Here is a 13,873-nt window from a genome sequence, read left to right on the forward strand (position 1 = left end):
TCCTATATCCCGTTATCTCATCCCACTCATAATCAACGACAAGCGAAAGTGCTCAGCTGTTATCGTACTAGGAAATAATATAGTACATTTAGGTAGATATGATATCTTGTATACAAAAAAACATAAAAATAATACTTAAGCAGAACGCGAAATACAAATTTATAAAATGAAATCTTATACATTTTTCATGCACGGATAACTGAGAGTAAACTTACATCACATTATTCACGAGTTACGATTTCTGTTCATAATTATTTATGAAATTAACAAAAAATATGTTTTGGTTTTAACAAAGAATAGTATTACAATCACAAACGAATCAATCAATTATACCTACGTATAACGGTAAAATGTCTACGAAAAATAAAATGTACATTTTTTCCTAGTGAAATTTACCTATAATTTTATGTAGGTCATAACTGCTAAATCTACATTTATGTGTTCACGGTTTGAATACTTTTTTATTAATTTGTAATAGTTTGTACCATGAACAGCGTATACATGATCCACACAATATTATTTTACTTAGAAACAAATATAATAATATATTGCTGTAGAAAACAAACATATTAGTAAACCATAACCTCTTTTTTATTAATTAAATATTTATTATCATAAATCCTAGACTTTATAATATTACTTTAAGGTCAAACGCTGTGATTATTACCAAAAACCGTAACTAATGTGGATAGTTTTTATGTAATAAGTATGAATGTATGATGCAATATGTGCAATGTTGTACAAAAGAGAAGTCTCACTAAATTGCACATTGTTATTCCGATTAAAAATATGCTTAAAAGATTTATTTTAAGTATGTATTATGTACCTAATTAACTAATATTGATTATATAAATAATGTTAGTATAACTATTTACCTAAGCCACAAGAAAATAATTCTGCAAATAAATTATCTATGTATTAAAATCACTATGCATTAATGTATCAATTTATACATTTTACTTTATTTGTTAAATAACACATGTCACAAATTGATATACCTAACTTTATAAAGTAGATTAGTTATTTTGAACAATTTTTAAAATTATTTATTTAACTCAAAAAGTATTCCTAACAAAAACACGAGAATTTATTAATAATTAATTTTTTTAACTATATTTAGATAGGTATTGTAACTTATTTTTAACAGAGTTTTAGTGTTCAGGGCCATCAAAAGGGGGGGCATTTTGGCTAATTTTTCCCCAAGCCCCAAAATTTTAGTTGCCACAACATCCATTGCTTTTTTTGTTAACTGTTGTAGAGTACCTAAGCTATGTTTCAAGTTATACATTTTTATTAATATTTAACAAATAATTGAGTTATATAAATAATTCATGACTTCTGACTCTTTATCAATGTGGCAAATATTTCATTACGATGTGTATATAGTATGTTTATGTATATAGTTTTTAAATTTTGGATGAGTTAATTTAATGAAGCACGTGTTACAAGAACTATTTTCCGACGTTGTCTGTAAATGAATTTTCTTATTCAAGACAAACAGCGGCGGTCAAATGATTTTGTCATGGTGGGGGGGGGGGGGTAGCTGATTTTTTTTTTAGCAAACAATATTTTGAAAAATTTGTATTTTTAAACATAAAATTAATTAACTATGCATGTTTTAATTATATTATTAAATTTATTTTTTTGTTTTTTTTGCCAATTCGTCCAGTATTTCGTCAGTAGTTATATTGACAACCCTACGATGAACAGCCATAGTAGCTAAGTATTCGTGTAGGCATAGGCGTGCACTCTCACTGGTGATCTTAGACAGATTAAAATAAACAATTTTAAAAGTTCATTAACTAATCAACAAAATAGTTTTAAATTACAACATAATCAAAACGAATCAGGAGTACGAGCTAGTTTCATAGTTGCTGAAATGATAGCCAAGTGTAATCGTCCATTCAACGACTCTGAGTTTATAAAAAAATGTATGTTAGCCGTTGTAAATGAAATATGCCCTGAGAAAAAAAAACAATTTGAAGACATCAGTCTCTCAGCTATAACCTGTGTTAGACGTACCGAAGAATTAGGAACAAATTTAATATTCAAACTGAAAGAAAAAGTTTCTAAATTTGATTGTTTTTCTATCGCAACTGACGAAAGTACTGATGTTTGTGATACTGCTCAGTTATTAATATTTATTCGAGGAATTGATTTTAATTTCAATATTTCTGAAGAATTAGCTGAATTATGTAGTTTGAAGGGAACTACAACGGGAGAAGACTTATTTATCGAAATTGACAAAACATTTAAAAAACTTGGATTAAGTTTGAACAAACTAGTTAGTGTTACTACAGACGGTGGTAGAAATATGAGTGGAATTAATAAAGGATTAATTGGGAGAATAAATGCGAAAATGGTGGAAGAAAGACATGAAGCACCTATGATATTTCATTGCATCATACATCAAGAGGCATTATTTTGCAAAGTTTTAACATGGAAAGATGTAATGAATATTGTAGTATCGACGGTTAACTACATACGCAAAAATGCTTTGGCACATCGTCAATTCAAAATATTTTTAGAAGAATGCGATGCTGAATATGGGGATGTAATATATTTTTCCGAAGTAAGGTGGTTGAGTAGAGGTGTGGTTTTGAAACGGTTTTTTATTTTACGAAATGAAATAAATATTTTTATGTCAGAAAAAGGTAAAATTGTACCAGAATTATCAAATGAAAAGTGGGTTCTTAATCTGGCATTTTTAACTGATATAACAACTTTATTAAATGAGCTGAATACAAAACTACAAGGTAAAGACAAATTGTTGACAGATATGTATTCAAATATAAAATCATTTCAAGTGAAATTAAAATTATTACACAAACATATTAATGAACAGCACTTCGTATGCTGTAAAACTGTATTAGAATCAACCAAATCAACTTTAAATTGGGAAACTACAAAAATTAATTTTTTAAATTTAATTGAAAACCTACAAAACGAATTTTCAATACGATTTTCTGATTTTTACGTACAAGAGAATAAAATCAAATTGTTTCAAAACCCTTTTTCTGTTGACATTGACGATGTTGAATCTAATTTACAGATGGAAGTCATAGAATTGCAAAACAACGATATTTATTTATTTTTTTTTTTTTTAATGAGATTTTAACATTACATTATGATATCTCGACAATTATGTACACGAGTTCGAAAAAAAATTAAGGTTGGTAAAGCTCACACTCTTAAATTCGGAGACCTGATTGCAGTATAAAATTTAGCGTATGTTTAATTATATTGGTATTGTCGGTTGAAAGAGCATCAATAAGGGAAAAATTAATACCAGAGATGAAAAAGAGAATCTTTAGTTGGGATCTTTGGATAGATAGAGATGGACAATTAATGAGTAGGTGATAGAAATCACAGTATTCTCCACCACAGTTGGGTAGAGGACAACACGCACTACTGTTGAGTCCCAATTTAAATGAGTGGTGTGGTAATAGGCTATGGCCCGTGCGTAATCTAGTGAATTTAGCTATGGCTGCACGGCTCATCTTTAGGGAATGAAACCATGGTCGATTAGGGATGTTTTTAAATAATGACCTATAACCAAAAGCATAGGATTCTGGTAAGGAATCCCATTCCAGCTTCTATTGTTCATTTATAACTTTGCGATGTAAAGAGACTAAATCTGTATAGGGACACCACAGTGGACCCGAGTAAGAGTGGTTGGCGGTTGAGCCAGCTAACGAATCAACGTATTCGTTACCATTTATGCCTATATGCCCTGGAGCCCATAGGAAGGAGATGGAGAATGACCTGATTTTGAGGGATAGTAGTAATGCGCGGATTTTTAGAATTATGGGGGGAGCACTTCGAAAAGAAGGGGTAACTAACGATTGCTAAAATACTAGCTTGAGAATCAGAGACAATAAGAAAATCTCCGCAGGGGAGAGAACTTATGCATGTGAGAGCTTCTAGGATAGCCCAGCATTCAGCCGTGAATGAAGAGACGAAAGCAGAAAGGTTGGAGGAAGATTGTATATGTAATTCTGGGAAAAAGTAAGCAAACGCCGCACCTTATTGTGTGACTGACCCATCCGTAAATACCAAGGTAAACGAATTAAAGTTATCGGCAATAAACTGTCTAAATAGGTTATTAATTATGCATGGAGGCATAAGTCGTAAATCATTAGGGGTGTGGCCCAGAAAGTTGGGTGACACCATCACGTCTGAGGTGAGAGTTAATGCATTAAAGTTTATGTCATATAAAGGTTGTTTGTGAACTTTGTAAACATGGGGAAAAACCGTGAGAACGCTTGAATCATGGATGAAAGTAACGGTAAGAACCTTCGAACGAATATCCATTTAATATTAATCGAGTTAAATATATCGATTATTGGAGATTTTGATAAAAATGAGCATTTTAATATAAATTTACCAGTAAGCCAACGATATCTGATTGGCAGTGGTCAGGTGGACTCAACATTCAGTACAGATATAGGAACGATATTCTTAAAAATGCTTTTAAAGAAAGTAATGACCTAAAAATATTTTATTCAAGTCTTTCTGAAATAGATTTTAAAGGCATTAAAAGTTTTGCTAAAAAAATGATTACTGCTTTTGGTAGCACATATATTTGTGAGCAGACATTCTCAATACTTAAATTCCGAAAAAATAAATATTGTTCACGGTTAAGCGATGAACACTTGAATGCTGTTTTAAGGATATCAACATCCAATTTAAAAGCGGATATAAATGAATTGGTGGGAAAAATTCAACCTCAAAAATCACACTAGTAACTTAATATTTGTATACTAAATTGCATTCAAGAATTATATTAGGGAATCAAAGCCGCACACGATTGCTGAGAACCTCATTCTACCCGCTGCTATTGATATGGTCAATATTATGATAGGTGCAAAAGAAGCAAACAAATTAAAAACTATTCCACTTTCAAATGACACAATATCAAGACGAATTAATGAAATGTCAACTGATGTGCACAATCAAATAGTACCTAACTAACCTAACCTAACCTGGCACAATTTTTATGTTTTGTTCGCTACGAATGTGACGGGACAATTAAAGAAAATATGTTTTTTTGCAAATCAATACCAGGTCATGCTACTGGACAAGGTCTTTTTGAATTATTTATTGAAACAACAAAAAATGAAAATTTGGACTGGAACAAATGTATTTCAGTGTGTTCTGATGGCGCAAGAGCAATAACAGGGAAAAATAGTGGTTTAATAGTAAAATTAAAAGAATTAATGCCACATATTGAATGGACACATTGTTTTCTTCATAGGCATGCACTTGCCGCAAAAAAAATGCCAGATAATTTAAAAAATGTGTTATTTGAAGCTGTAAAAATAGTAAATTATATTAAAAGTCAACCGCTGCAGTGTAGATTGTTTTCCGCACTATGTGAAGAAATGGGCTCCAAGCGCAAGTCACTACTTTTCTATATCAAAGTTAGGTGGTTCTCACGAGGAAAAGTGTTAACGCGGATTTTTGAGTTGCGAAATAATTAATATAATAATAATAATATTAATAATATTTTTAAAGATCGAAATAACACATTTTTAACTTTTTTTCAAGATAATGAGACAAACTATTTTTGGCTTATTTGAGTGATATATTTTCACATTTGAATAACTTGAATATAAGCTTACAAGGCCGTGAAAAGAACATTCTAATAATGTCAGATAAAGTTAATGCTTTTATCAAAAAACTTGGAATTTGGATCATTCGTCTCGAAAAACGAAATTTTGATGCATTTGATTTAACATCAAATTACATTGAAAAAAATGTAAACTTAAAAAGTCCTATTCTTGATCGTGTTTTTGATACCATGAAAACACATTTAAGAGAATTGAAAATTCAATTACTCGAATATTTCTCGTGTAACGACAATGACTTCTCAAATAGATGGGTTCTTAATCCATTTGATGAAAATATTGTTGCAGTTGCCAAATTACCAGTTGAGACTCGCAACCAACTGATAGAATTATCAGCTGATAAGAAATTACAGCTACTATTTGGATTTCAAGATTTAAATAAGGTTTGGATTGCCCGGAAAAATGAATATGGAAGTTTGGTAACAGAGGCATTGAAAATTTTGATTCCGTTCGCTACTTCTTATTTATGCGAAAAAGGATTCTCATCCATGGTGGCAATAAAATCTAAGTACAGAAATCGTTTGTTATCACTAGAAAATAACTTACTTTTATGTGTTTCAGATGTTGAACCACAAATTAAGCAACTTTTAAATGTAAAACAAATTCAAAGATCACACTAATTATTTATTTAAAATTATTTAAAAAGTCTTAAATATTTAAATAAAAAGATGCATTTTGTAAATCAGCGTTTTATTATTTTTGACCTGCGCGACCCCAAGTCAAGGTGTTCGCGACCCCCTGGTTGAGAAACGCTAGTCTATAGAATATATCTATTGAAAATTTAAAACAGTACAACCAAGTGTTTTTATTCCTCATTTCACTTGCAACAAAAAAAAATTGTCTAGATAATTAATCTCAGATAAATAATTTATTTAAAGAGATACTTACATTCACAATTTAAGATATATGTATGTAAATCTTAAACCGTGCTTGCACTATTTTTATCTAAATAAGAAAAAAAGAAATGTTTATATCTACATCATAGAGTAATTACTCTATGATCTATATAAATCATATAGATAATGCACAACACTGCGAATTCCAACGAAACGCGGGTCACGAATTGCATATGTTACCGGAAATGTTGACATTTTAGGAAAGGATGACAATTCCTAGGAAATGATGACAATTCCTAGGAAATGATGACAATTCCTAGTAGCGGAAGGAAATGATATCATTGCCTAGGAATTGTCATCATTTCCGTAGTTTATTAGGCAATGTTATCACTCATTACTTTCTTACACGAAAGCATTGGAACTCATGATGTTACAAGTCATGTGGGACCGGCTTTACAATATAACTATTAGAACGATAACTAACTCGTAGCGGCGACTTACTAAAACCCGTAATTGTCAACCGTCGATAAAATGGTTGTGTGGAAAATATCTATCGCATATCGCATATATTTATCGCAATCTTTATGTATTTTATTAAAAGTGTCTCTAACCTGTACATGCAGTATACCACCTTTAGTAGTGTGTTCTTCTTAGTACAGTACGTATTTGTTATTTACACATTCAGTGCGTTTGTTAAAAATGGATCTCAATAAAATGCGAAATGAATTTAATAAAGCAATTTTATTACTAATTGGCGATAAACGTGATGACAACAAATCGTTCATGAATAATGAGGATTACGATCGTCGTATGGAAGATGTAAAACTATCCAAGATTAAAAAAAAATGCAAGAGAGATTATAGAAATATTCGTGAGTACGATGTTATTTTAATAAATGATAAAGAACGCTTAATTAAGGCCATGAACCATGATAATGACAGTATACGTTATTACGTTAAAAACGAAGAGCTATTCGATATTCTTCACTCTACACATATAGCTATCGGTCACGGTGGTCGCGACCGTATGATGGCTGAAATAAAATTATAGTATTGTAATATAACAAAAGAAACAATAATGATTTTTTTGAGTCTTTGTACCGACTGTTATAAAAAATCATCTAACCCAAAAAGAGGTCTTGTTTCCAAACCAATTTTGCATTCAGCATACAACTCACGTGCACAAATAGACCTAATTGATATGCAATCTCAATGTAAAACAAAATGCAAGACGAACAGGTGTGCTTGCAGATCGGCATCTAGAATTTGTAATTCTAATGTCATGGAGGTTTACCATGTGAAAATAAAACTGAGTAACTACGAAAAATAAAATGTAAAATATAAAAATTGTGAAATTATAAAAATCAAATTGATAAAAAAAAGTTAAAAAAAAACTACTCTATTTTATTATTTTATTATAATATTAGTAATTAACATTTATATATAGTAAAATAATTATTTTAAGTCTAATTAAATCAAATTAAAAAAAAAAAATGGTATCACATGTATGAAAAAATATGGCATTATTGCCTGGAATTTTAAGGAAATGATAACATATACTAAGCAATGATATAATTTCCTTCCGCTACTAGGAATTGTCATCATTTCATTTCCTAGGAATTTTCATCCTTTCCTAAATGTCAACATTTCCGGTAACACATACATAATAATTTACCCGACAAATATATCTTACGGCGACATCTAGCGTTGAATAAAAAACAAAGAACGTAACTATCATCATGCTTTTCATTCGTAAACGTTATACCGTGTTATATACTCGTACCTTACTTTGAAATCACAATCCAATATTTTGTTATTGCTCATGGTGATTTCATGCTGGCCGTCCATACCCAACGATTACATTAATTTGTGTTCGATACTCACTGTTATTAACATTTTTATCCTGATTAATCCGTTAAATTTTCTCGTTAAGTTTCATCATGGTTGCATTTTCGGGATCTGGTGATTCCAAACAGGCAACTAATGCCTACAAAGACAAGAGTAAACCGGCCGAAATCCGAAAAAGCAATATCACAGCAGCCAAAGGTTTGTTTCAGAAATTTGTTAAATTATTTCCTTGACTGGAGTACGTATTTAAGGTTTTTATCAGAATGAAAATATCTATTGAACTATTGGATTAAAACATTAATTATTTTAATCATTGTATACTGATCTCTAAAATACTTATTATTGTGATATTGATTTCATTTCTATTATTGAACAAACATTTATCGGTTCAGTGACTCAGGGGAAGCGTAATGGAATACTAAATCAACTTATTCCAACAATGATCAAATCTACTGGCTTTACTATTATTCTTACAATAAATTTAAAGTTAAATAAGATATTTTTGTTGTGTAGATGTTGCATTTCATTTTTTTTTTCTAAAATCTACCTATTTAAATTGTTGAGTATTGATTAAATTATTTTTATATTTAGCTGTGGCTGATGCTATCCGTACGAGTTTGGGTCCTAAAGGAATGGACAAAATGGTAAATAACAGATTTTGCTGGTATCAATATAACATATTTAAACATTTAATTATTTTTAATATCTACATTTACTCTCTTATATTTTCTTCTCTTATTTTTTTAATTTTTTTTTTTTTTTAAGATTCAATCAGCAAATGGTGAAGTAGCTATAACAAATGATGGTGCTACAATTTTAAAACAAATGAACGTAATACATCCAGCAGCAAAAATGGTAATTTTATTTAAGTTTATTATGATTACTGAAAAATATTAATACCAGTACTAAACTTGAGAGGGTGATGCAGAGGGATGGACTACCCCAACTAATTTCTAAACATTTTAGCGTTCCCTACTAGCTTAACAATTTTTGGGGACGCTCTTCTTTTTTTTTTTAAGTAATCAGAGTACTTTTTCTTTAATTTTGTCAAGTTGAACACTGATTAATACAAACATTTGACTATTGTATTAGTTTAATATATAATTACTAAATTTGTGCCATTTACTACCATTATTGTGGTTTAATATAATTTAATTTCACATTCATTCAAACTACCTTTTTATACTTTATTGCATGGATTCTTAAACTATTTAAAAAATGGAACCCTTTTTTCAAAGAGTATTTCTTGTGTAACCCCAAAATATATTTAGTATTAAGTTTTATTTGCCAGTGTTCTATGAAACATATTGCACATGATACGTATTTATATAGAAGGAAACTCAAAACAAGATAATGTATATTTAATATTATATTTGTATACAATATACTTGATTGGATAATTATTGAAATGGGATTGCATGTTATTTAAAGTAAAAAATTATATTCTCTTATTATTAGTTTAATATTTTTTGTGCACAGATCAGTGAATTATATTTGAGTTGATAGTCCTTTAAAAATGTATATGCTCATTTTATATGACAATCAATAATTGTTGTATTATTAAAAAAAATATATGGTAAACGAACAGAGCCCTTGAGAAACAATTGTAGAACCCTAAGGGTTCCGCAGAGCTTTGTTTGGGAACCATTGCGTTATTGGATATTATTGCATTCGTATAATATGCTTATAAACTATTTATCTAGAAAATACATATAGTGTTCAGATATTTTATCTTTTATGATTTAAAGAGTATGAATATTTAATTTTTTATTTATTTTTCCAATTTTTATTTTGAATATACAATGGAACCTCGATTAACCTTGTCTATGGTCCATTATTATCCATGTTCGTGATTAACTGTGCTCAATCTTCCAAAATTATTTGTTAAAAATTGTTTGTCTGAAAAGTTTTATTAGGTTGGACAAACGTATTTTTATACTATGTACATAATATACATTATTGAAAATGTAAAATATCTATTCGATGATAAAAATATACCCATATTCATTGATATAAGGTAAAAGGGATTAAGCAACAATTTTACTACTTTTCAGGAGAGCAAAATCAAAATTTTCATATGTTCTTAACTTTGGCGTTGGCGCTTTTGTATTTATTTAAGCATTAGGAATAAGGTTATTATATATTTCCATTCTATTACATGTTATCTTGCTGGTCTAACACTAATTACATTGAAATATTAAGTATAATTTTATCATAATGAATTTAACTAAAACTTACTTTTTTTTGGTGCTTAGTTCTAATTTCTATATTTATTTTATATATATATATTTTTTTTTTTGTGATAAATGGCGCTTATAAATTGTTCAGTAGACTTGTAACAGTTGTGCACCGTAAGTATGTATACAGACGACGTATAAAGAACTTTATTCATATTATTATTATTATTATGAAAGTTGATAAGCAACAATCGTAAGGGCTAAGCGCCATGAATTTGTTGCTTAGCCCATAAAATTTTTAATAATGTCTTACACCCTTAAAAAAAGCGCTTGTCCCCTACTTTTATAACAGTTGTGTCGGTTGTCCCAAAAAAATCTCAATTCTTGTACTACTTCTGACTTAATGGTCAGAACAACACTAGTGTTAGTGCTATTGAAAGATCTAACTGTTGGTTATCCTGTAGTATACACCGTGTCGCTTAGCCCCTTTTGCTATTTACTAGCCAATATATGTCACAGGTAGATAAAATTTATTTAAGATTAATAGAGACTTACTAGAGGTTCTTCAACAATCCTATTTATCTAATCACATTATAACTGATACATAGTGGCAATGCGAACTATATAGAATATGGAAGCAAACATTTTATTAATGACCCCACTCACCACCAATCGATTCAGTGATAGTGTTTACTCTACACCTTAAATTTTAAGATTCATGCAAATTTGACTATTGCCTTTCAATATATCTAAATATTTACCAATAAGTGACCAAGTCACATTCTACCACCCATCCCCTCTAAATTTCAGAAGCAACTTCTTTTGAAAATCATGGTTCGTGATGCTACTGATAATGCATATAAAAAAATTTCAATTCTGTTGAATTTGTTCCATAATATTCTTTATATTTTTAGCATTTACTATAGCTGTTTTGAAAATAGTCATTAAGAAAATAACTTAGTGCACATTTAATATGGATATAACATTATACATTTTTTCATATTAGTTGAGTGAAATGTCTCGATTAATCGTGTTTTTCATTTATCCGTGTTACTCTTCTCCACCATTACCCCAGATGATAGAGGTTCTACTGTAAATAAAATTTATTTATCTCTTGAATTAACAGTGTTCCAATTATTTGTTATTACGCTAAACCATACTATAATTTTTTTTTTATCTTTTATAAATTAAATACATAATATTTTAATTTTTAAGTTAGATGAGTTTTTAAATTTTAATATTATACATTCTTTTATGAATTAATTGTTATAAACTAACAATATTACGTTCTTTTTAAGTTGAATTAATGTTATAGAATATTTAAGCTAACAACATATTGGTTCTACGGACTGCAAATTTGCTATGTTGTACAGATATATCACCATATTGGTGTGACATCCTTATATAAAGATTTCAGTGCTATGCTTTTAATATTATTTTTCAAATTATATTAGGCTTAATTAAATGTTAGGTGTTGGAGCAAGATTCACTGAAACTTTAGATATTTTGATAGTCTATTTAAGTAGTAGTGATTAGAAAAATGGCCTAATAGTGATCTGGTGTTTTTTCTGATTTTGCCTATCTTATTTTTCTATAGATTTACTTGACTAAAAAAATTTTTTTTATCATAAATCTTGTTAGAAAGAGTTATTCTAAAATATTTTTATATTTGTCATTAATGTATTCATTTTACTTTTTGTGCATTATAATTGAATGTTTAATGCACTATTTTTTATTTATCTTTTTTTTTTTTAGTTAGTTGAACTGTCAAATGCCCAAGATGTTGAAGCAGGAGATGGTACAACAAGTGTTGTGGTGGTCGCTGGGGCACTATTGGAAGCTTCTGAAAAACTTTTACAAAAAGGTATTCATCCTACAGGAATTTCAGATGGATTCCAAAAAGCTGCAGCAAAATCTATCGAGATTATTAAAAATATGGCTACTCCTATACAATTAACTGATCGTGAAAGTCTTGTTAAAAGTGCTTCAACTGCCTTAAATTCTAAGGTGGTTTCTCAACAGTCTTCATTATTAGCTCCCTTAGCTGTAGATGCTGTTCTGAAAGTTGTCGATCCAGCCAAAGACACCAATGTTGATCTAAAGGTATAGAATATACGGAATATTACATTGTTATAAGAACAAGTATTTAATTTTAATTTTGTAGGATATAAAAGTGATTAAAAAACTTGGAGGGACAGTTGAAGACACTAAATTAGTTGATGGTTTAGTATTTACACAAAAATCTTCCAATGTCAATGGACCTCGTAAAATTGAGAAAGCTAAAATAGGTCTCATCCAATTTTGTATATCTCCACCGAAAACAGATGTAAGTAATCTTCCATTAATTTTATTCATATACAAATATTTAAATACTGTTCTTCATAATACTAAATATTAAATTTTTAAATAAATTCAATATTATTCTTAGTACTTTTGATGAAAATATTTATTTATGTTTTTTACCATAAGTAAAAAGTAATTTTATATATTTTTGGTCCTTTTTATTATATCTAATACATAATGATCTAACGTGTTTGAATTTTAGACTAAAAATACTTAAGATTTAGTAGACAAAATGTACAAAATAATTTTTTGCTCCTAAATATGATAAACAAAACGTAGAACACCTATACGACACCTTTATCCGGTGGTTAAGTTTAATTTTATAATTCTGATGTTACTTTAATAATTAAAAGTTATAGCATTAATAATACTGTATTTATATAAATGTGAATATATTAAAATGTAGATTATTTCACACTATGATGACAAAAAGCCTTAGGACACCTAATTACGACAAATGTCGAATGATTTGAGCATTTTGTTTCTGAGTAAAAATAATTTTTATTGAATGATTTTCTTGTCTATTTTATACCAGTTGTAATATATGATGATAAATTGCTAGATAGGGACATATGAATTTTATGATTTCAATAGCAATTGATATCTGATATTAATGGATATGTTTCGATTTGAACTATTATTTAATGCTTCAAATGTATAAACCAGATCCTTTTTTATTCCCTTTAGATAATTAAAATGTCTGTTAGATTTTGCATAGTGAATATTGGGTTTGGTAAAAATTATGGAAAGCAAGGGTTTCATATCAATGATGAATAAATCTTAGGACACCTGTACGACACCTTTATTTGGTGGATGAGTTCAATTTTGTAATTCTGATGTTAATTTAATAATCAAAAGTTATACCATAAAACGATTGTAATAATATAAATGTGAATATATTAAAATGTAGATTATTTCACACTATGATGACAAAAAGCCTTAGGACACCTAATTACGACAAATGTCGAATGATTTGAGCATTTTGTTTCTGAGTAAAAATAATTTTTATTGAATGATTTTCTTGTCTATTTTATACCAGT

At 29.0% G+C, this 13,873-nt stretch overlaps 2 protein-coding genes across 2 annotated transcripts in view; both read left to right on the plus strand.

Moving 5' to 3' along the window:
• The first annotated feature begins 2,314 nt into the window (after positions 1-2,314).
• On the plus strand, positions 2,315-4,974 carry LOC112683771 (protein FAM200A-like). Its single transcript, XM_025554928.1, has 3 exons — positions 2,315-2,756; positions 4,525-4,712; positions 4,780-4,974. The coding sequence occupies exons 1-3, from the start codon at positions 2,315-2,317 to the stop codon at positions 4,972-4,974; spliced, it is 825 nt and encodes a 274-aa protein (XP_025410713.1).
• Positions 4,975-8,265: 3,291 nt separating this feature from the next.
• Positions 8,266-13,873, plus strand: part of LOC112682968 (T-complex protein 1 subunit delta) — a 12,822-nt gene continuing 7,214 nt past the window's right edge. The window contains exons 1-5 of the mRNA XM_025553769.1: positions 8,266-8,511; positions 8,905-8,957; positions 9,079-9,168; positions 12,246-12,593; positions 12,655-12,816. Coding sequence (XP_025409554.1) covers positions 8,406-8,511; positions 8,905-8,957; positions 9,079-9,168; positions 12,246-12,593; positions 12,655-12,816 — 759 coding nt within the window. The 5' untranslated portion in view covers positions 8,266-8,405. The remainder of the gene's footprint in view (positions 8,512-8,904; positions 8,958-9,078; positions 9,169-12,245; positions 12,594-12,654; positions 12,817-13,873) is intronic.

Source organism: Sipha flava, unplaced genomic scaffold (assembly GCF_003268045.1).
Source record: "Sipha flava isolate LNK unplaced genomic scaffold, YSA_version1 104_pilon_pilon, whole genome shotgun sequence".
In the NCBI taxonomy this organism is placed as follows: Eukaryota; Metazoa; Arthropoda; class Insecta; order Hemiptera; family Aphididae; genus Sipha; species Sipha flava.